The sequence below is a fragment of the Mycteria americana genome, chromosome 13, assembly GCF_035582795.1.
Source record: "Mycteria americana isolate JAX WOST 10 ecotype Jacksonville Zoo and Gardens chromosome 13, USCA_MyAme_1.0, whole genome shotgun sequence".
In the NCBI taxonomy this organism is placed as follows: domain Eukaryota; kingdom Metazoa; phylum Chordata; class Aves; order Ciconiiformes; family Ciconiidae; genus Mycteria; species Mycteria americana.
This window is the reverse complement of record NC_134377.1, coordinates 9,179,560-9,201,312: the sequence shown is the minus strand read 5'-3', so window position 1 is coordinate 9,201,312 and position 21,753 is coordinate 9,179,560. Positions and strand designations below refer to the sequence as shown.

General features: G+C 40.1%; 1 protein-coding gene across 4 annotated transcripts in view; it reads left to right on the top strand.

Annotated features, from left to right (window-relative positions):
• The window catches only part of KIAA1671 (KIAA1671 ortholog), an 88,319-nt gene extending 67,065 nt beyond the window's left edge, over positions 1 to 21,254 (top strand). For 3 of the 4 annotated variants that reach the window (XM_075516594.1, XM_075516596.1, XM_075516595.1), the window contains 7 exons: positions 6,984 to 7,102; positions 13,353 to 13,608; positions 15,652 to 15,826; positions 17,220 to 17,347; positions 17,717 to 17,856; positions 18,025 to 18,107; positions 18,644 to 21,254. In XM_075516594.1, the coding sequence (XP_075372709.1) occupies positions 6,984 to 7,102; positions 13,353 to 13,608; positions 15,652 to 15,826; positions 17,220 to 17,347; positions 17,717 to 17,856; positions 18,025 to 18,103 (897 nt within the window). In that variant the 3' untranslated portion in view covers positions 18,104 to 18,107; positions 18,644 to 21,254. Of the gene's footprint in view, positions 1 to 731; positions 898 to 6,983; positions 7,103 to 13,352; positions 13,609 to 15,651; positions 15,827 to 17,219; positions 17,348 to 17,716; positions 17,857 to 18,024; positions 18,108 to 18,643 lie in introns of those variants that run through there. The other variant, XM_075516597.1, reaches the window with a different exon arrangement.
• The last annotated feature ends 499 nt before the right edge of the window (positions 21,255 to 21,753 follow it).

Below are 21,753 nucleotides of genomic sequence, written 5' to 3'. Positions count from 1 at the left end.
ATATGGCTGAGACAGCCCTAGGTTGCATAGCAACAGTGAGGATGTAGTGCCTGATATCATTTATGAGAATGTTTTATACCATGGGACTCGGTATGAACTCCACTGCACATGGAAAAATGAAACATTTTACGACTGAAGGGTTTTTGAGTAGGGCAGCATGGATCCTTAGATGTAACAGTGCTAAAGAAGCTGTGTGTGAGAACTTTCGAGTGCTTTCGGACACAGGCTGGGGCAGTTGGGGCACGATTTTGTTTCCCCCGTGCATGTGCTCATGCACCCCTGCAATGGCAACTGCTGCAGTTTGCCACGTTAAAGCGGCTTGTCCTCTCCAGCCTCATCCCGGGAGGGCAGCGGGGCCGGTGGGATGTTCCTCTTGAACAGACACCAAAGCTGCTCACTGCAGTCTCCTCACCTGCTGGCAGCAGTGGAGATGGCCTATATAGTAATGTAAAGACCTTGAGGTTATGAGATCGATGAATTCAATTACTTTTGTCACTGCTCTTAGGCTTGGTCTCCAGCGTTTGTAAAGTGCTTCCTCGGTTTGAAGATATTTATTGTGCTGAATAGGGTATTGGATAGGGCTGGGGAAGTCGTTCTCGCGTATCGATGCCTGTGGGTGGAGCCTGCACTGGAGGTCTCTTAACTTTCCTCATCAGTGAGGTCAGAAAGAAAATGTACAATTCCTGGAACTGTTTATCTGTCACTGCAGCGTGGAGGGTGGGGTGGGAGGCAGAAGGTGCTGCCTTCTGCCTGGGACATTACACTAAGGCAGTTACTCCTTTCAATTTATTTAAACACTGAGTTGGTAAATCTTCTTGCCTGATTGCTAGGAACTACCTGGAGCGTTGGTCTTGAACCATGACTTACTCCTTGTGGGCAGCACTAATTCGCTGGATAGTAAGTATATATGGAAATCCTAGCATGCTGATTCCACGAAGTTAAGACTTTCCACTTGCTGTATTGGCATTTAGACACTTAGGAAGAAACAATAATATGGGTTGTGAAATGTTGTGTAGTTTCTAAGGCCCTCTTTTTGTGGTGGCTTTTGTTGGTTGGTTGGTTTTGATATGGTCTTATGTTCCTGATAATTCTGTTAGTGGTCCAAAATATATCATTTACCTTTTAGTAATAATCCTTAGAATCATCAGAATAACTGTAGAATAATTCAGGTTAGAAAGGACCTCTGGAGGTCATCTAGCCCAGCATCGTGTTCAAAGCAGAGTCAACTATGAAATAATAGAATAAAATTTTAATAGAATAAGGTGTATTGTCATCTTCCTGGCATATTGCAGGGGAACAATTGGGATGGTTTTCTGGATTTGTAAGGACTTGTGAACTCTCCTTAAGTGCAGTGTCACACTTAAGGGGCAGGAGAGTTCTGAATATAGGCAATTTGACCAAACTTCTGACTTCTTTTAATTAAAAAAAAAGGGGGGGGGGGGGGGGAGCTTTTCAAGAAATTAGCAAAAATTTTTCTCTTTGAGTTTTGTATTAACAAGGCAGATGGTCAAAACTTCATTCCATTGTGCAATTACCTATTCATATTCAATTTTATGCCAGTAGATTTTAACTTCTAATTTTTGCACTTCAAGCTGTGGGGTGTCATTTTGGCTGTCTGATGTCTGGGTCTCTTTTGCAAACAAAGATATTTTTGAAACTGTCTGTGCAGATTGTGACTCATGAGATCTCTTTCAACTGGTATTCCTCATATGCCAGGTCTTTATTTCACATCAGTGCAAAAGAGTTTTTCACATAAATGTATGCATTCATTCTTACTTACGGTTAATTTTTGTGCTGGTAGGACCAATATTGTGTGTGCATCATTTTCAGGAACTGGAAATTGCAGGAGTAATCAGCCCTGGACTGTTGCCAAACCCAGCTTAATTCCAAGGGAGTACCGAAAGAGGCGTAATCATAATGTGTCATTTTAGAAGAAGAACTAGAGGCAAATCAGTATACAACTTGGCTGTTTTATTTCATGTGAAAATGAAGGGTTTTTTTCCTGGCTACTGGTGTAAGAATTAGGAAGTTAAAGATCAAAGCATGAAGAATTACAGCATTTGAATACTGGATCGAGAGTAGTATTTATTTTATTGGGGAGATTTTTCTGTGATTATAAATAAAGCCAAAGTAGGAATTTTCTTATCTTGTGCATTGACACCAGACCTCTCTTTTTATTGCCTTTTCCTTTGAAATGTCTGGTTTTACTGTATCATGACTATTCTGTTTATCAAGAAAATGGCTGTATCTGGCTTAGCTTCACATGTTATACACCTCTTCTTTCAACTTTGGTTTCTTCTTCCAAGGGATGGATAAAGAAAGAGAATGGATCACAGATATTAGCACAAGTTTGTTGAGTTAATAATGGGTAGCTGTCTTTTACAGGGAAAAAAGCTTTCTGTTCAGAGCAGATCTGCTCTTAAGAGCAACAAAAGTCAAAGCCAGATGTGTCAGTTCTTTATCTTGCAGGATCTCTTGTTCTGTGGAGCTTATACATTAAAAAAAAAAAAAAGGGAAATACTATTTTCATCCATCTGAAGAAGAGAGCTCTAAATTAGGATTTAGGCTAGGGAACAAAGTATGAAGCAGAAACTGGTCATGCTTGGGAGCAGCACATGTTGGAAAGTATTTCCTTCTTTCTCCCAGTATCTGGGTAAAACCTGGCTTTAGTGCACCTCATTGTGCCACTGGATGGGTTGCAAGCCCTACTAGGCAGTAGGTAGGGTGCCTCGATCTGTCTTCTATGGTTTTATGTAAATTAACGTGATACAGGGCACTGTGTGCTGTGTGATATAATGGGCTTGTGGCAGACCTAAAAACTGTCACTCTAGTACATTCAGTAAGTCTTACATTATTTTCCCAATCTGTCATATGTTTTAAAGCTTTCAATTTGTAATCCCAGTTTGTTCTTCATTCATGCTCTTTGTCTGTAACACCAAGTTGTTCCAAGTAAAATGTTAGTGCCAGAAAATGCAAATATATCTGTATCATCTAATTTGAGTTGCTTGTGTCTAAAAGCATCTCAGCCGTAAAACACAATGGTACGTATGTATAGTTCTCAGAGAATTTGTGTAATTTTGACTGGTATTTAAAAACCCAAAAGTTTAATAGCAACTATTAAGTGCTATCCAGAGAGTAAGAAGGCTGAAAGAGGATGGAAGTAGAGAAAATTATCCCTCTTTTTTTTTTTTTTTTTTAACTAGCCTCTACTGTTTTTTAAAAATAAGCTTATAGTTACTGAGAGTAAACATTTTGAAAACAAAGGGAATGGGTTTTTCCTAGGCATCTCCAAGGTCCTGATGCCCAGTGCTTCTGTATTACCAGATTGTCTTGAGTCTTTCTGGAGTGCGGTGAAGATGATACAAAAGAGATCTTCAAAAGAAAAGCTAAAACTCATCGTTCTTGTGCTTGCTAATACAGAATCATAGAATCGTATAGGTTGGAAAAGACCTTTAAGATCATCGAGTGCAACTGTAAACCTAACACTACCAAGACCACCACTACACCATGTCCCTGAGCACCTCATCCAAACGTCCTTTAAATACCTCCAGGGATGGCGACTCAACCACTTCCCTGGGCAGCCTGTTCCAATGCTTGATAACCCTTTCAGTGAAGTAAAATTTCCTAATATCCAGTCTAAATAATCACGTACTGGAAAGAATAATCTTTATGGTTTGTTGTCGCTTTCCTTCTTTGACACAGCCATCTCCTCCAAGCTGCACAGGCTATAAATTGCTTTTCTGCGTCACCCTCGGTCCCCCCAGCTGACACCTCCTCCGCAAGCTGGGGAGAGCATCGGCTCCTCTTACCTCTCCCTATTTTAGTCGTAGTTGGTACCTTTTTTTCTCTCAGCTAGCTGACCAGGTTATCATACCTCATTAAATTCTCTGCAGTTCTTCTCAGCTGGTAGAAGCCGGAGTCTTGAAATAGTTTAGGCCTAAGGAGCAATTTGTAGACTTGAAAGAATTTTTATTTTTTCCAACTAATCATTTGGCTTCCTGAAAAGTATGGGTGGAAAGGGATCACCAGGGAAAGACACACAGTCATCTTCTGAAATAAGTAGCTTCCTCCAGAAGCAAAGTGCAATAACGTTACTCGATATTACAAAGTAATCTCTTAGAATTTGGAGCGTCTTTTTCCTTATATTTAGACTTTTCAGTTTGTTTTATTGAATTTAAGTTCACAATGTCTGCTGAAGTAGTGATGTTATTTCTTTTTCAGGCTTGTTTTGGTTTTAGCATGGAGAATCGCTATCTGAGTGTTAATTGTGTCATTTGGGTTATAAAACCGCATCTCAAAGTTCAAATATATATAAAATCAAGTAAAATGTTGCCCAAAACTGAGGTGTATGTGCTGATCAGTTTGTCTGCAATGTAAAATTTTATGAAGAATTACTGAGCCTTCAGATGAGCAATATATTTGCAGATAGATTTCTTTCCTGTTGCTGCCGAAATGGTATTATCTGGGCTGTGCATGTTTTCTCCTTGCAACCATCACATTCATGATAACACTGCAGTTTTTATAAACAATGTTTCCTAAGTGCATTATGCAGAGTTGCTTTTCTGCTGCTCCCATTCCTCTTTCTAAGCTTTTTAGACTATGTTTCTAGCTAGAAACAATGTGAGTAATTGCAAGTAATACAGTATATGCTGGGCATGGAGATAACGTGCTGTAGCTGTAGCAAGTGGAAAATAACTGGCTTCCAACAAAAAGGGTAACATGCTCGTGTCTGTTGGGTCGTCTAGTGTTCGTGGCAGCAAGCGTTACCCAGGGGTACCAGGCAAGGGCTGTGAGGGCGAGTGTGCTGCCACCGAGACTGCCAGATGCTGCAGTTACAGCTCTGAATATAGATGCAACTTCTTCTGTGCAGACAGTGGCGAAAGTTGATAAATACTCTGTTCATATTGTTTACAAGAATGCGGTGGCTTGTAATGTGAGATTGGGATTCAAAAAAATTCATAACAGGCATCAAGTTGAAAAAAAAAAAAAAAAAAAAAACCAAACCCTGAACTAGCATGGGCAGTAGCGTGGAAAGCGAGAATAATGATTTTCATTTGTTAGTGCCTTTCCTAGAAGTGAATCGACTTGCCAGAGGTTATGGGGCCACCAAGTGACAGCAGAAACCTGGGCCCAGGAGTGTTAGCTTAGCCCCCGGTGCAAAGCATGAAATCGTGAAGCTACAGAGGGAATTTGTGGAAACCAAAACGTACGCCCGAGCCAAGTAGGAGGAAATGCTCTGCGGTTCCTAAGAAATAAAAGACTACTTCCCCTACCGCTCACCTAGCTATTAGAAGTGTATGCCTTGCTTGTGGTTGAAAGCTTGTACCTGGAATGGACTGAAAAATATAAGAATTCAGCTTAACGCTGCATATACGTGTATAAGTCTATATATAAAGGGTAAGAATTACTACCAATGAATTATTAGGCTGTGGGAGCATCTGAAAGATGAAAAGCAGGAAACTTCTGTTTCTTTTAACTCACAAACTGAGCCCCTGTTTTACTTGAGTATTACAAACTGAGAATTTTACTTTGTCTGGTAATGGTGCATTGTAATAGTTGGAATAAATGGTGGAGCCTTTTGTTGCTTATTTCACTCAGCATTAAAACAGACCACTTTGTCAGCAGCAAAGAGTATGATGGAACTGGAGAAGGGCAATGGCTGAGTACGGTTGGGGAAATAAGCAACTTGTTACAAAAGATGCAAGCATTGTAGGACTTCTTCAGTAGCCAAGTATCAGTATTGGTGAATTATCCGTAATGTCGATATTTTTATAGTCTTAAGGCAGCATTCTCTAGGTTTACAAAATTAAGGACACAAGAAAACATGCAATCTCTTTTTTTCCCTGATAATATTAAGGAATCCCATTTCACTGAATATGGTTGTTACTTTGTGTGTGCTGCCTGAAGTGAAATAGATGTGTTGGCATTTTCCACCAGTGTGTTCTGCTAGGTGGGTTTGAGGGGGTGGGTGGGTGTTGTGGGTTGGGTTCCCCCCCCCCTTTTTTTTTTTAAAGGGAGAAAAAGCTTAGGACAGGTGGAGAACAGTGTAATCTGCTGTCAGATGAGATCTTCATAAGCAAAGTTGATACGGCACTGAAAGCCATACTTGTATTTATTCAGGATAATGAATGCGAAAGGGGCCAACATTTAATTATCTGTGCACAATGTATTATTTCAGTAACTATATAACTTCAGTGTGTAACCCAATACAACTGCAAAACAAAAGGTGCAACAGTGCTATATTCTGGAGCGTATTAACATTGGTCTGCTGCAAATGTAGGGTGCCAGCAGCAGCAGCTGACCCACTTCTCTGCCCTGAAAGGGCAGGGTCCTTAGATGCACTGTTTCCCTCTTATGAAAGTAGCAGATCTATGAAATAAAAATACTTAGGAAATGAGAGGTCAGAGTAGAACAAGGAAAAAACACTGTGGTCTGTCTTTCTACGTTTTATGTTGTGTTTGAACTTTACATTAGCACACATCAATTTGTCAAAGGCTTTCTAGTGTCTGGCACTATGCTTTATTTATTTATGCTTTTTATTTTGAGTGTCTTCCAAAGAAAGAGCTGGGGGGAAAAAAGGTCCTTTTATTAAACCCAGGAAAAGAGCAGTAGAGTTGATGTTTCCCTTGTATGCTTGGGGAGGTTAAATGTAGTTCCCAGCAGAATTCTTTGTGTTTGCACAGGTGCTTCTAAAAATTTTGTGCAACCTGAGATAAGAATAATGTTAAAGCAATATGGAGTTCCTAAAACCAGGGAGTCAGTTCTGGCCTCTAGAACCAGTTATTTGCCCAGGAGAACAGTGCTCATTTTATAGAGAATCGTTGTTCTGAGTTCATAGCCATTTTCCATGTTTAGGTTTATTCCCAGTTTTATGTTGACAAAGTTTAATCGGTAGATTCAAAAACACCATTGCAAATAAAATCTGTTAATCGTTCAGCCAAAGGCTAAAGCAATGCTAAAATATTGCAATTGTTCTGTTGCAGGATCAGCTGAAGCAGTGCTTCTCCAGACAGGCCCCGGGAGTGAAGGACACAGACACGCTCGTGCAGGAGCCCGACAGCCAGTACGGTACCTGGAATGAGCAGCGGCACAGTGGGGACAGGTAAGGGTGAGCGAGGTCCCCTCTGCTGTGCATGCAAGCTTTTCCCTAGCTGAGTAATGAGAAGAAGCTGTTGGTTTGGGTGGGTGTGTGCGCATGTATGTACATGTATGGCTTTTTAAAGTTGCATGCTCAGTTTCAGTGACTGTACAGTTTCTTTAGTCTATAGGTGAAGAAATAGTTCTCAAATATCTGCAAATTGCAGTAAGGTTTGAAATTTAAACTCCATCCTCCAGTGAGAATGCAGTACCACCACTTTTACAAGCAATGACAAAACCAGCTTGGACTGGAATAGATTTAACAAGTCCGCTAGCACGCGAAACACAAGTTAGATGTTATTTTTAGTGCTAAAATGGTAGAAAGAATATATGGGAAAAACAAGTTTTCTCAATAAATACACCAAATGGCTTTGACTAGATTAACAAAAGTAGTAAAACCTTTTTTATGCTTTGTATTTATGTGTTTGTAATTATAATTAGAAATGTACATTTTCACATTTAGAAAGTGGTTACCTGCTTGTGTGCTATGTGCCTCTGACGGGAGGAACTAGGGCTCTGGGAAGATTTTTGCTAAAATTGTCTGATTTCCTCCCTCTCAGGTAGATAAGGAAGTGTCTGATTATGGTTAGACAGGGTACACTCACAGTTTTGGTTTAGTGTGGGTTGGTGTTGTGGGTATTTTGGTTTTTTGGGGTTGTTTGGTGGTTTGTTTTTTTTTTTTTTTTTTTTTGTAAATTTGGTCTCTCCCATACCAGTTAACATTGCCTTAAAAGCTGTGCTACTAGAGAGGCTGAATGGCAAAACCCGTTTGAAATGGGTGCTCTGAAGGCTAGGCACCTGCTCCGACAGCAGGACGACCTGCGGCGTGCCTCTTGATGTGTCCTGATAAACCTCGGGGTATGATGTCCACATCTCACCAGCTCTGCAGCATTTTAGTGTGGTGAAGCGGAGGGTGAAATGGAGTATCAGTTGAATGAAAGCTAGTATTACTGATGCTTTTCTGTTATTAAAACGATTTCATGACATAAACCTAGAGCATTGAAGTGTGAGGTTTTTTTATAACTTACACCTGTTGTATAAATTATAGCTTGATCTACACTGAGCCACTATCTTATCTGCTCAGTGTAGTATGAAAATAGCATTTTATCTGTTGTTTTTTTTTTTTTAATGCTATACTTGTTGAGATCTTATAGCAGACATTAATGTCAATTATGTTTGGTGTGTTCTACACTTGAGAACTGTGCATTATAAATATTTTATTGCTTATCAAATCAGGGTAGCTTTCAGCTTGAAGTTCAGTGAGCTAAGTGACGTGCCAACAGTGACAATCAAGTCTTCTGTAAAATTAACTTTGATTTCAGTATGTTATAGACGTTTTCTGAAATAATTTTCTTAACAAAGGTGCTTGTCTCACCTCCAAAACAGACAGCATTTGAACGTTATTTCAAACCTGGAGAATTCTTCCTGGTTAGAAAAGCTCCGTCTAAAAATTCTGGTGCATTAAGTATTGAACTCAATCCCCATGTCCTGGAATTTTATTTCCACTGTAAGAAATGTTTAGTTTTTTCTTTTTTTTTTTTTTTACAGTGTAATGATGACAGTATAGTGATTTTTCAGCATTTTGCCATTCCCTTACTCTGCTTTAGCTTGACTTATGGTTCACTGTGGGGGAGTTACTGGTGTATTAATTCAAGCACTTGGAGAGGAATGAGAGTAACATCCTTTTAAATATTAAATTAATAATGGAAATCTTCCTGGAATATACTGAAACTGCATTTTGTTTGCAGTTCATTTTTTATGAAGTAGAAGGCCTTCCGCCAGGACAAGTGCAGACGTTCTCCTCCTTGCCATGGGTGATTCCAGCATGTCTCTGCATTCGGCTGCTGCCGAGGCAGTCGTCTCGTCCTCTGCTCGGCCTAGAGGCAGGAACTTACAGGAGACTTGGATAATTCTGCTTTCCTGTTTTGCCTGGCTCACTTCCCTTAGACTTTATATCTTGCCAGCCGTACAGCCCGTGGTGTTGCATTCCTCACGCACCCCGATACGCCCTCGCAGCCGGCGTTTGGCCGTAAGCTGAACCACGGCTGAGAGCGCAGCGGAGGAACAGGCTCCGTGACTCGCTTACCTGCATCCTGGGAGGGCACCCGGGGAGGAAATGGGGAACACCACGGCGGGGGGCACAAAACAACATCACCAGCCTGCTGCTGCCGTGTGGGAGGAACTTCCAGTTTCTGGCATTTTCCAGTATTTGAGTCGTGAAGTGATTATTTTAGCCCCCTTAGGAGCGTTTCATTAACGCATCTGTGAATGAACTCATTTTCTCTAAGAGAGGAAAACAATTTTAAAATAAAAAAAACATGACTACTTGGCAATAGGATAAACTGGTCCTTTCTCTAGGTAAGCTTCTAGGAAGGTGGAGGAAGGATCATTTTCAACTAGAGCTTAGTCACCGCTAGAATAAGTGTAAAGGGCTGCTCTTGGTGGTTGCAATGGGCTTTGGCAAATAGCATCTTAGAATGGAAGGAAATGGTTTAATTTGGAGATGTTAATTGGATTTTTCTTACCTTACTTAAAAGATGCTTTTTAATTTTTTCTCAAGTGCTTTAGTAAGCTTTTCCGAGTTGACATCATAGCAAATTCTTACTTTTAGATCAGAACAGTCTTCATAAGTAAAAACAGTTCTCTTTTACAGAAAAGGGACTGTGTTTTTTAGATGATGGATCTATAGAGCTCTGACTTCATAAGGTTTTAGCTATTTGTTGCTTCAAATCCTTGAAGCTAGACTGCAACAAAGTTTTGGAAAAGAAAACCCACTATAGGGTATCAGCTACCTGTAAGAGATGGGAATCTGCAGTTACAGAATATAAAAGGGCATTTTTAAATGGACATTATTTCTTGTGTGATGCCGCAGGCAAGCAGTGAGAGCTGCCTTTTGATTTTGACTCCTTAGCAGTGTTACTGTAAAATGTAGGATCCCTTTACTTTTTGACTCCTAATTTCATGTGATAAAGCAAGACATTCTTTATGGCGTCTTAGCACTGTCTTGCTAAAACTAATTAAATTTAATTGCAATTGAAAGTGAAGATTGATCTTGGTTTATTGCATATTTCTGCTGATATTTGTGTGCACTACATGAAGGATAATTTTTCAGAGAAGCAAGTGTCTGTAAATGACACCTGTTGAACGTTGTTGGTAGCTTACAGATATGCTTATAAAACTTGAAATCTTAGTGAAGTAATAGAAAAAGATGCATGATACATCTCAGTAATGAGAACTGAAAACATGTCTTAAATTTCAATATTTGTCCATTATTCTGAAGGGAATTTCCCCCCTAATTTGCTGTTGAGATGGAGAGAATCCACTGTGCATAACAGTGTTTGTACTTGAGTCATCCTTGCCACATTTGGTGATTAGCTGTGCCACGGTGTTTAGTGTGTCATGATGCCGTAATTGTGCAAGAACTCCAAAGGAGAATCATTAGAAAGGTTTGTGAATTAGTAGCCACCAACCAGTGTAAATTCATCTGTATTTCCGTCATTGCTTACTCTCATATGTTTCGGTTTCAAGAACTGCACTGAGTTCTTCAAACTGAAGCCCTAGGATGTAGAAGGAAAGAGGTTTTCTGGAGATATACAAATCAGACAGGATCCTCTTAATATACATTTTAATTTCCATGAAAGGTGATAAGTCTGCAGATTGTCTTTCATCTCTAACATTCTTCCATATTCTAGTGGATCTAAAGCCTAATGCTGCAGATACCAAATATCATTTGAAGCAAAAATACTAGATGAAAACTTCCCCCTGGAGCTCATTAGTACTGCGTCTTAATTATCCTGGGGCCCAGTGCTGAAGGAGGGAAGAGGCATTCACTCCAGTCATGTGCTGGAAACCCTCTGTGCAGTGTTTGCTGTGCCAGACTGGAAATCATATCATGTGCTGCAGCTTGATAGAAAGTTGTTATTCAACAGTAGACTCCTGAGTGTTTTCCTCCCAAGATTGCTATCACTGTGGACTGTACCAAATACTAAGGGCTATTGTTTAAAAAAATGTGCATATATATTTTTGGTTTTAGAACAATTTTCCTAGATATTTGCTCAAGAAAAGGTGCTTAGTAACAAAAGACTCTTGTTAAGCAGAGGAAAAAAAAACCCAAACTCCTTAAATACTTTAGGTTTTGTTTTTTAAACTAGAAACTCCTAAAATTAGAAGCGAGAGTGCCCTATTTTTACTGACAGTAGAATCTGTTTCCTACAATCTCCTGCTGCTTAAAGGAATACTCCAACCTACATGACAAAGGGATGTAACCCTTTGTCACGTAACCCTTTGTCACATAGCTGTCACGTAACCGCGTACAGCTTTCAGTCCTGACACTGCAACTCATTTCCATTAGTCCAGGCAAAGGGAAGATTTCTAGGAATACACTGGGAGCATCACAGCACTGGAGTGCAGGTCCTGCCACCCTCAGTGCCCCCCCGAGCACCCCAGAAAGCCTCTGCTCGTAGAGCCCTGCCTTTAGGGTGCCACCTGCTGCCCACCTCTCCCTTCTGCACTCTCTACCATCCATTGAAGATAAAAACCTCTGGCTGGCTGGACGGGCAGTTCTCTCGGAAATATATCCTGAAATAAAAGAGAAGCTCTTTTGGAAAACGATTGGTTCAGAGAACCAGTTCCGCAGTTGCGTGGGCATATCTCAGGTTTGTTTCCATGCTACAAATGAGTGTGGTGGGGGAGCACGGGGTGTTTGTCCCTACTGCCATCCCCAGTCCAGAGGCACTGGCTCAGCCTCTCCCCTGCAGAGCTTTCTGTAGTGATTTCCAGCCGCCTTCTTGCCCCTTTCCAGTCCCCTTCCCTGCCAGTTCACTCTTTGCATGCTTTAAAGTCACCCACTGTGAAGCCAGCAGACCTCCTTCCTGGCAAGAGTGAATCGAGGAACTCGTAGCAGTTTTATCTGATCGTGTTGTTGCTTAAAAGCTGCTGAACTTCCCAATAGCATCTGATCCACTTAAACTAGCAATGTCCTTTCTCTTCTTTCACATCTTGGCGATTATGGTTCACTGGGTTACTGTTGCTTGTGTTCCTTGTCTCTTATGGATCAAAACTAGAGGCAATAAGAGAAACAAAATCTAATACAGCTCAAGTGGGGGAGCTGTTGATTTCAGGATAGCACCAACAGAGACGCTTCTTTCTGTCAGGACACAAGGGATGCAATTTTGTTAAAAATCCAATGTCTATTAGCATTGCATCCCAAAATGTTTAAATCCTGTGCACTGCTGAAGATGCTTCAGTTTCCTTGGAGTCAAGTGAAATGGAAATTACTCACACCTGCTGCTTGGTATGCATGGGGCACAAACTGTGGTGCAGGAGCTGCCATGGTGGCTAGGGCCATTCCCAATACACTCACATTTTCATCAGGTCCAGACATGTATACACAGCCTTGTTGTGATTTCAGAAAGAGTGTATACAACTTTTGTATCTACCATATATATAATAATATATTAATAATAGGTGAATATGAATTAAAACCCATATAATATAAACATACTTTTGAGAGAGAGAGAGAGAGAGATATTTTAAAAAGCGCCCTCCTAGGGACAAGATGGGAACACGAACAACAGAGGCGTTTGTAAGGTGTGTTCTTGAAAGGGCTGCAAGTAGCTCGGAGTGTCCTGCAGGAATTCACTTGCAGTAAAAGAGTATTTATTGTTTTGTATGTATAAGCATTTATACGTATTTAAGATAGTTTTGGATGAGCAAGGAGAAGAATCTTTTAACAGTTACTCTTTGCCTGAGGCCTGCAAACAGGGTATTACCCTTCACAATGTTTTCAAATGTATACAGTGCCAAAGTGTAAGGTCTGCTGCTGTTATACATCAAATGGTCAAATTGCTTAGGGCTCTTAGGCAACTTGCTATTTCCCTCGTCTCGTGTGCGTGTATATGTTTGAAGGGGTCTTTGTGCTGGGGAGAAGAAACCCCAAGCAATAAAAGCATGTTACAATCAAATTAGTACAATTTATCTGCATACTTGCATTATTCAAGACACTGTAAATCCACATGGGTAAAAAGCTGTGATAATGAAAGTGATCCACACCCTTGCTGCTGGTACCTGCTGCCTCCAAAGATGCCTTTGTTACTTGTAGCCGTAGTTTCAGTTCTACCTTTATTTATCATCTGCTGAGTATGCGTGATCCAAACTATCCTTGCATGTATTTGTTTACCCTGAAGTCCCATAGATTTCATTTTCTTAATTTGCAGCTTTGTGCCTGAATCTCCTTCCTTGGAAAACGATGTCATTTCACCGAGAAAGCAACCTCCAAATAGCCACCCGTCTTCACTGTCCTCTCAAACGGAACCTGCCTCCCTGGTTGATCACCATGACTTCTCAAAAGACCAAAGGAGCACAAGTTTGGACCGTTCCAGCACTGACATGGATTCTACTGATGGGACCGATTTACCTCCTCCGGGAGACACCTACCCTGATGAAAAGACCACTGATTTCTCTTTCATTGATGTAAGTTACCATAACGGGAAACCGAAGTTCTCCTTCTATGTTAACTATATTGTTACCTGGGTTAATCCCTGCAAAGCAGTATCTTCTGCAAACTTTTCACTCAATCTTCCTCTGCCTTTTCTTTATCACATCGAATTTTCCCAGCTGGCTTCCTGCCTGAAAAGTTTAAGATCAAAGCTACAAAGTTCTTCTAGTTTCTGTAATGCTTAGGTTCTGAGAGATTCCAAAAAGCTATTGGCCTCAGATAATGTCTGCCAGTGGCTTAATACAGTTGCTGTTTCTCTTTCTGCTCCTCAGTGAGCTGTAACAGAAGAGTTAAATGGCTCTATGAACATTGGAAACAATTAAATAACACAAATAGCTAGTGGCTGCTGTGCTATGAGCCATGCAGATTTAAGGCTATAAAGCCATTTACTAATATTTTTCTTCTTTACAATTGGTCTCTTTCTGTAGTAGCTTACAATTTCATTTTAAAGGATTCTTTTCATACTAAGAATCTTGCAGCTAGTATAAGAACAGTAATTTCTGGCCATACACAGTTAGATGAGGTTTAGTGTTCTTTGAAAGCACTAATACAACTGTAGTTTTTCAGTATAGCATCTAGGAAATACTGCTTTTTCTTTAGTAAGAGTTGGTGCACCTTTTTTTTTTATCATGTAATATCTAATGACAGATATATTGGTAAGTGTAAGATTCCCAACTTACATGGATCATGCAGCTGCTAGAAAGGTCTCAGAAATACTGCCTTGCCTGTCGAAGTGCCATAACGCCTTCTGAATTGAGGAGCAGACTGCTCTGTGAAACGTATGAAGGATGTGAGCAGGTTTGTGCTGGAGGCAGTTTGGTCTGGTGCAGCAGAATTGACTGTTAAAATCACAGCTGCTTCCTGCGTAGGCTGTTCGAAGTGCCTCCAGCCGGCTCTGTTCTCCTCTGGTATTGCCATCTATGGGGAACTGCAGAAACCTGTGTTTTGCCAAAGTAGGTGCTGCTCTCCTCTTCCAGCCCACTCTGGTTCTGAAGCAGAGGCTGCGTTTGGTGGTCCGTTGCTTTGAGATCCCTAACTGCATGTGCCTTGGCCTTGGTATCGGTTAGTAATCCTTTGGCAGGATACCCAAGTGCAGTTTTTGCTCTGTAAAAGAAGCATTAGTAGCCCAGAACGGCGCAGATGGCATTTTGTCTCTGTCAGTGGTTCTGCAGGTAGTGGAGATGCTCCTGTAGTGTGCTGTTCCCTGGACAGCTAAATGTGTCTCTTTAAAACATTAATAGCTTCAAGTACAGCTGGCAATATGCTGTTCTAATGAGCAGTTTATTCCTGACCTGAAATCTCTTGAAAAAGAAATAAGAACACATCTGAAGAAGAGGAGCCTTAGTGATGTTTGCAGATTACAGGCAAGTCTCTAACAACAAATTGCTTTAAATAAATAAATAAATAAATTACAGCTCCATCTTTTGCTCTGTAAATGTTATTCTCTTACCATCGTGCATAGGGATGGATGCGTTTGAAGTGACTGATCACAGAAATTCTCTGAATGCCGTGACACTTAACTTGCAGTCTCCTTGTTGTTGGTGAGCGGCTTGAAATTTCTGTGGATGGCAACCTGTCAGAAGAATGAAATTACAGCACTCTACTACGAGAGAATTTTGTGTAGTTGCTCTTTTTGGATCCCAATCTTCTTATTGGCCTTCAGCTGTTACTAGCTAGCAAGGCCTGTATTCTTGAAACAGTCTAGGAACCAAAATCCTATTTATTGCAGTTATTTTTTTATTAATTCAGTGAAAATAATTAATGCAGATCAGACATCCACACCCAAGAGAGATCAAAGAACCAGCATTGCACCCAGTTAGCCACAATGTAGCATATCTTAATCATAAATTCTCTTTAATATAGTTTTAAGTAACTACAAGAATAATAATCAGGCAAATGTATATAGTTTAATTAAACTGAATGGGTTAATGCATTGAAGTAGGTTGGGAAGTCATTATGGAGGAGATGACTTTACTTTCAATCAGCCTGAAAATAAAAGGCTTTGTTTCTTTTTATAGCAAACCACTATTCTGGACTCCAGTGCGCTGAAAACACGTGTACAGCTCAGCAAAAAGAGACGCCGTCGGGCTCCTATTTCGCACTCTCTTAGAAGAAGCAGAGGGCTGGAGTTTGAAAACAGATTTTCTCTGATGGAAGAACCAGATAACACCTGGATGTTTAAAGATTCCACAGGTATCCCTCAACTATCTGAAATAATTAGCCGCAATCAACTTGTTGTAAGGGCAGGAATTTCTGAATGGTATAACATTCAGAAGTTGTATCAAGGTTTAACAACAGCTTCCTTTTCCCACCTCTGGGTCATCCTCTAAATCTAAATCAAGTCTTCCCCTCCATTCCAAAGGCTCCAAGGAATGAGGGAAGTCACAGTAACCAGACCTACAGAAGACCAGGAGAGCTTTGATGCAATTTCCTTTAGCTTCTGGCTGCTGACTTAAGAGAATTTTGTTCACTGAGAAAATACTGAGTTTAGAAACTGCTATGGTTGGATGCATTCTCTAGCACATTCTTTATATCTAAGCCTGGGTGTTATTGATAAGAGCAACTGTAATTGTTCATATTCTATAGGTGCTCATAAATATTCTTTCTTTCTGAGTACTACAGGACTAAAGAGGCCTAGTTAAGGATCAACTCCTTTAAATCCATTCTATTAAAAATGCCCCCCTCCTGGCCTGTCCTGTTCCTTAGGATGCAATAAGGAAATGCATCAGGCATTGAAAATCCTTGCTCATGGAAGTGAGTGAATGGCTTAATGCGTGCACTCATTATAGATCCATGATTTAGTACCCATAGCACTTTGGTGCTATGATGATACATGCTGCAGATATCCTTTTGATATTCCCTGAGTGGAGGAATTACTGGTGTTGCAGCCTGTTCTTTAGAGAGGCTGGTGATTTTTTTATAACTGAGGGGACCTACTAAAAATACCAGTCTTTTGACTGGCCATTTCTGCTTTCCCTTAAAGCCTATGAATATCAGGAAGAACGTGTGATCAAACTGATCTCTTCTGTAGCCTCCTAATTAATGGAAAGACTCTTATGTGTGTGGTGGTTGCTTTGGTGCAGGTCTAACAGATGTAAAATGTTTTTAAGACTTACCTTGATAAGAAATGCTGTACTGGAAACTGGAGTGTAATTACCAACTAAGGACGCGGTGCGTGTAAAGGCAGCCATACCATTGCATCTTTCCCTGTAGTACAGAGGCTTCTGCTGCTCGGCCTCTTTGTATCAAAGCCCTGCTTTGAACAGGGGGTAGACCAGATAACTTTCAGATGTCTCTTCCAATCTAAATTAATCTCACGTTCTGTGATCAGCTGAGGTGTTTAGAAGCAGCAACATTCATTAAATTGGGAGTACCTTCTCTGCTGGCAAGAAATCTTTCTGTTGCTGAGTACTTAGTATGTTTGTTGCTTTGATCTCTATTGAAGTATTGAACTCAGCCCTGTGGTGTGTTAATATTACTCTTAAAACATTTTTGAATGGAAGGAGAGATCTAGAACAAGGCATAGATGAAAAGCGTGCGGACTAATGTTTCCCCTCTGCTTTTTTTTTTTTAAACAATTAATTAGAAGAGAAGAAAACTATGCAACAGGAGGATTCTGATGAGGAAGAAAAGATACAGCATACTGTGAGATCGTCTTCTGTACAAGCTCAGAGACTTCCTGTATTTCCAGGAATGGACCACTCTGTTCTCAAGGTGAACATAGGCAAAACACATCAGATGCGAGTTCTGGTCTCTAGGAATAGTGCTAGGGATTCTGCTGAAGATGACTACACTGTTTGTGGGGGGTGGGTGTGATGTGTAGAAAAACCTTGCAGTTATCTTTCTCACTTCTAAGTCTTGGCTAGAAATATTAAGTGATTTGGAAAAAAATTAGCTTTGCAATAGCAAATATGCTTTCAAAACTGCATAGGTTTATAAGGAATCCCTTCACTGATTTCAGGCATGGATTTCTTTGTTTTTGTATACCTGTGTGATTTTTTTTTTTTTTTTTTATTTTGCATTCAAAAAAAAGTCTGAATGCTGCCTTAAAAAGGAGCTCTTTTCTTTATTTTTATTTTTTAGGCCCAACTGCGGAAAAGACAAGAGTCTGAGAGTCCTGGTGAAGTAAGTTCTGCTCAGCTGTTCAAATCCCCTAAACCACAACTGCAGCTTGGAACTCCTGGTAGCAGACTGCTGCCCTCCAGTGTAGAGAAGGAGGACAGGTGAGAGACTTCCACCAGTGTCAGAAAGATGGTAATACTCATTTTGATGGGAAAAAAAAATAATGCAAGTAGGCTTCCCACGGCTGTAGGGGAAATTGTTATTTATTTTTTTGTTTCTGTAATGAGTTTTCATAATTAAAGAATAAAGAGTATTTTTTTATATCTTAGGTCAGAAGAAAAGTCTCCTCAGTGGCTGAAGGAGCTGAAATCAAAGAAGAGACAGAGCCATTATGAGAATCAGGTTTGAAAAGGTATCTTCCGACAGAAAGAGGGGCTTTGCTAAGTGAAAGTATGCAATGATAAAAACGCACATGGAAAATGTTTCCTTAATATGTCAGTATAACAGCTCTGTAAGGAAAAACATGAAGGCAGACTTACTATGAAAGGTCCACTCAGGAATGTAAAGTAATTCTGTGTAGAGGCAGAGCAGGTTTCATAGAAGTGAAGTTTTCATTCACAGGTGATACAGTTTCACTGATTCTCTGCAGATAATTTTATTTTAACAACACTCGGTCTGTTTGTGCTGCCATTTCATAGTGCTTCCACCAAGCAAGAATGTTGAATAACAGGCTTGCACACATTTTGTAAACCTTGGTATACGTCGTTTCAGCAGTATTTTCGGCAGCTCTTGAGCATTTAGCTCATTAAATAGGACGAGACCAAGATGACACTACAACAGTAATACGCATTTGTGGGGGCTTTCCTGTTACAGACACTGAGAGGGGTCTGACTGCTTTCTTGACCATGCCATACCATTACTTCAATTGCTTCTGTTTTTTCTTTCCAGATAGTGATCCTAACTAGAAGAAGATAAAGAAGTTTAACAGAAGCCTTAACTCATCTGAACCTAAAATTCACATGTCATGTTGCTGCTGTTTGCTTCCTGCCTCAACTGCTATGTGCATGGTGCCTTCCTGTTTTGTGGAGAAAGCTGCTTAATATTCATAGTCAAATACAAAGCTGTATCTTTTCAGATGTGGGAGGATAGTTACTTTAGACCTGCCTGGAAGAAGAACCAGTGGTTCATAGTTAGCACTTCAGAAAGCCTTGAAAGATTGTAATATTTGATCTGGGAGTGCTGTGCACCAGAAAAGTCCCCTCACTGTTGAACAAAGACTACATTTCTACGTAGGTGTTCAGCAACGCAGAAGTGTGACTTTTGGTAGACATGTCAGGTGTAAGGCTGAGCTTTGTGTTTGTTTATGAAAATAACAATTTTAATCAAATTTATCTTTTTTTGTGAAAAAATAGTAAGCTCCTATTTAGAATGAAGTTTGTGGAAGGTGAGAGTGAAAGAACAAATTATGTTTACTGCCATATTGAAAAAGGAAACTTGATTATTTTTTGTAAAATGTATTTTTGATTGGCTTATATTTACATGTGATCTGCTGACCTAGCAGATGAATATAATTTTTAGATGAACAAAATGTTAACTTTTGTCACTCTTGAAATGGTATATTCTGTGTTTTGTCAGCATGTGGAATAATTGCTTCATTGGAATGTCTTTCCTAAAAAGGATCAAGCAATAATGTCAACCAGTTCTCTTTAAAAAAAAAAAAAAAAAATTGTAAATACTGTTTTTATAACAAAAAAGGAAGGGAAGAGGGAGGATGTTACACTCATATCAGGGTTCCACTTAATTGTTGAATGTCACTTTAATAGCAGTTTGGATAGTCCCACTTCATATTTTTATTCATTAATCTGTAAATACCAGGTTTAAGTTTTTATGCTGATTTTGTGGGATAACCTAAATGTGATCTTCAGTTTCTCAGATGATTTACTTTTCTTCTTTTGGTAAGACTGATGTTATAATAGCGGTATAGATATCTCATACTTAACACGGGTGTTATGAATATCACTAATATCTCAAATATGTTAATATCTTTGAATACAGATTCTGAAATCTACCAAGATGTCCGTTTAAGACATACTTTATTCTTTCCCCAAATAAGTGCTCTTCTCAGTAAACCTTTAGAAATGTAGCCCAACGAGGGAGGTTATTCTGTCGCGTCAGTATTCCTCTCGACTCGACTAAGAAAGCAGCAACGTGGAAAAACGAAGCGAGACCGGAGCTCCCTCCTCCCCTGGTGCCCTCCTGTAGCGCAGGGCTGGGCAGAGCCTCCCGCCGCGCCGGCAGCCCCAAAGCGGCGTGGGACAGCGTTGGCAGCCGTGGGGCTGGAGCGGGGGCAGATGCTGCTCCTTGTGTTGCACTTCCCGTGTCCTGCTGATGGGCTTCTTTAGATATTAAAGATAAAGCACCAGCACTTGACCTCATTTTCTTTTTTTCTTTTTTTTTTTTTTTTTATGATCAGCGTTTCGGAAAGCTTGATTTACGTGGGGTTACCACAATGGTGCATCTGCTAGCCAGAGTGGCATGCCTGGTCTGCTGTCTATCAAGCTCGTAGCTGCCAAAACCATGTGCCAATTCTTCTCATGGAGGAGTCACAGATGAGGTGATTTTTAGTCCTAGTCTGCTCGTAGGAAATAACAGCAGTATGTCAGGAGACAAGTTCCATATGTGCATCTCTCTCCCAGATTTAGTTCCGATAGCTCCCTGTACTTAATGGAGACGAAATGAATATGTTTCTCTTATGTAAAAAACCTTCACTTGCTGCTTTGCCCTATTTCACATCAGAGCTGTTGCCACTGTTACAGTTTTACAGCCCCTTCTGCTACCAATTAAGAAATGATCACTGAAGATTTCTGCCAAGGGTTTCATTCTGTGTGGCTTTTAACCCTGGGTGATGGGAGATGGGACTTGCATTTGAATGCAGTTGACCACTATTAAGGAGCCTACTCTTAGCTAATTTTAAAACGTTGCACGTCTTTTCTTCCCGCTTCCTTAGATGAGGGTGGAAAAGGCGACTCTTTAAGATAAGCTTTGCATATGTGTCTCTTGGGATACTTTCTTTATGGCAGCACTCAAGGTGTACCATCAGTTGTATTCCACGTGCGACACACACTTTGGTCAGCCCTGAGCAGCAGTGTTTGTAGGTGAGAAGAATGATGATTGCTTTTCTTACCGTTACTCAGATGAAGTGGGGCTTACTCTAAACAGTATGTGAAAATCAGGTAAATTCCCCCTGCTTACGAGAATATTTACACAGGCTTGACTTTCGAATTCAGCAGGTTGACAGTGTTGCATTACCAATAGGTGGAGGATTTACTGGTTCTTGGTCTAATAAATGAAGGCCAGAAATTCTGTAACTGCAGTGTTTGCTCTGTGTTTGAGGAAACTGAGGGGATTAATACTAGGTTTCCACAAAGCCCTTTGAATGTGTATGCATTTCCACATCTGCTTGGACAATGCACTGAAACTTACTGTATTTAGTAGTTTAACCTACTACTGAGAAATGTTTAATGCTTAAATGTCTAATTAAAAAGCATCTTTAGAATGTTGTTGAATGGGAAAGTGTTTTTTCTGCTTTATCATTTCTTTATATTGTACTTGGATTAAATATCTATTTCCTTCTCTTCAGGTTATCACTATGTAATAAAAGATCTATAAATATGTTATTACTTCTTAAATGATAGAACATACTGTAATACACTTTATACAATTCTATTTTAATTCCGAATAATGCTTGTTGAATTTTTTTATGCTTTTACTTTTGTTGCCACATACTTTTCTTTGCTGTTAATACGAGAGGGGAGCGAGCTCTCAGCTTCAGCACTTTCTTCAGGTATGCTTCTTCATTCATTACTGGAACCTGCCTTAGAGCAGGTTTCAACTCTTGTCCTAACAGTGTCTGAGTAATAACAAACGTGATGGAGACCCTGGATCTCCCCGTGGAGTGCAGTGCCCTCGTCCCTTCCTTTACAGCTGCTCAGCTTTTTTTGCTTGCTTAAAAAGCTGCAGCAGTAGTCATGTTTTTTTAAAAGTGAAAAGTACGTGGT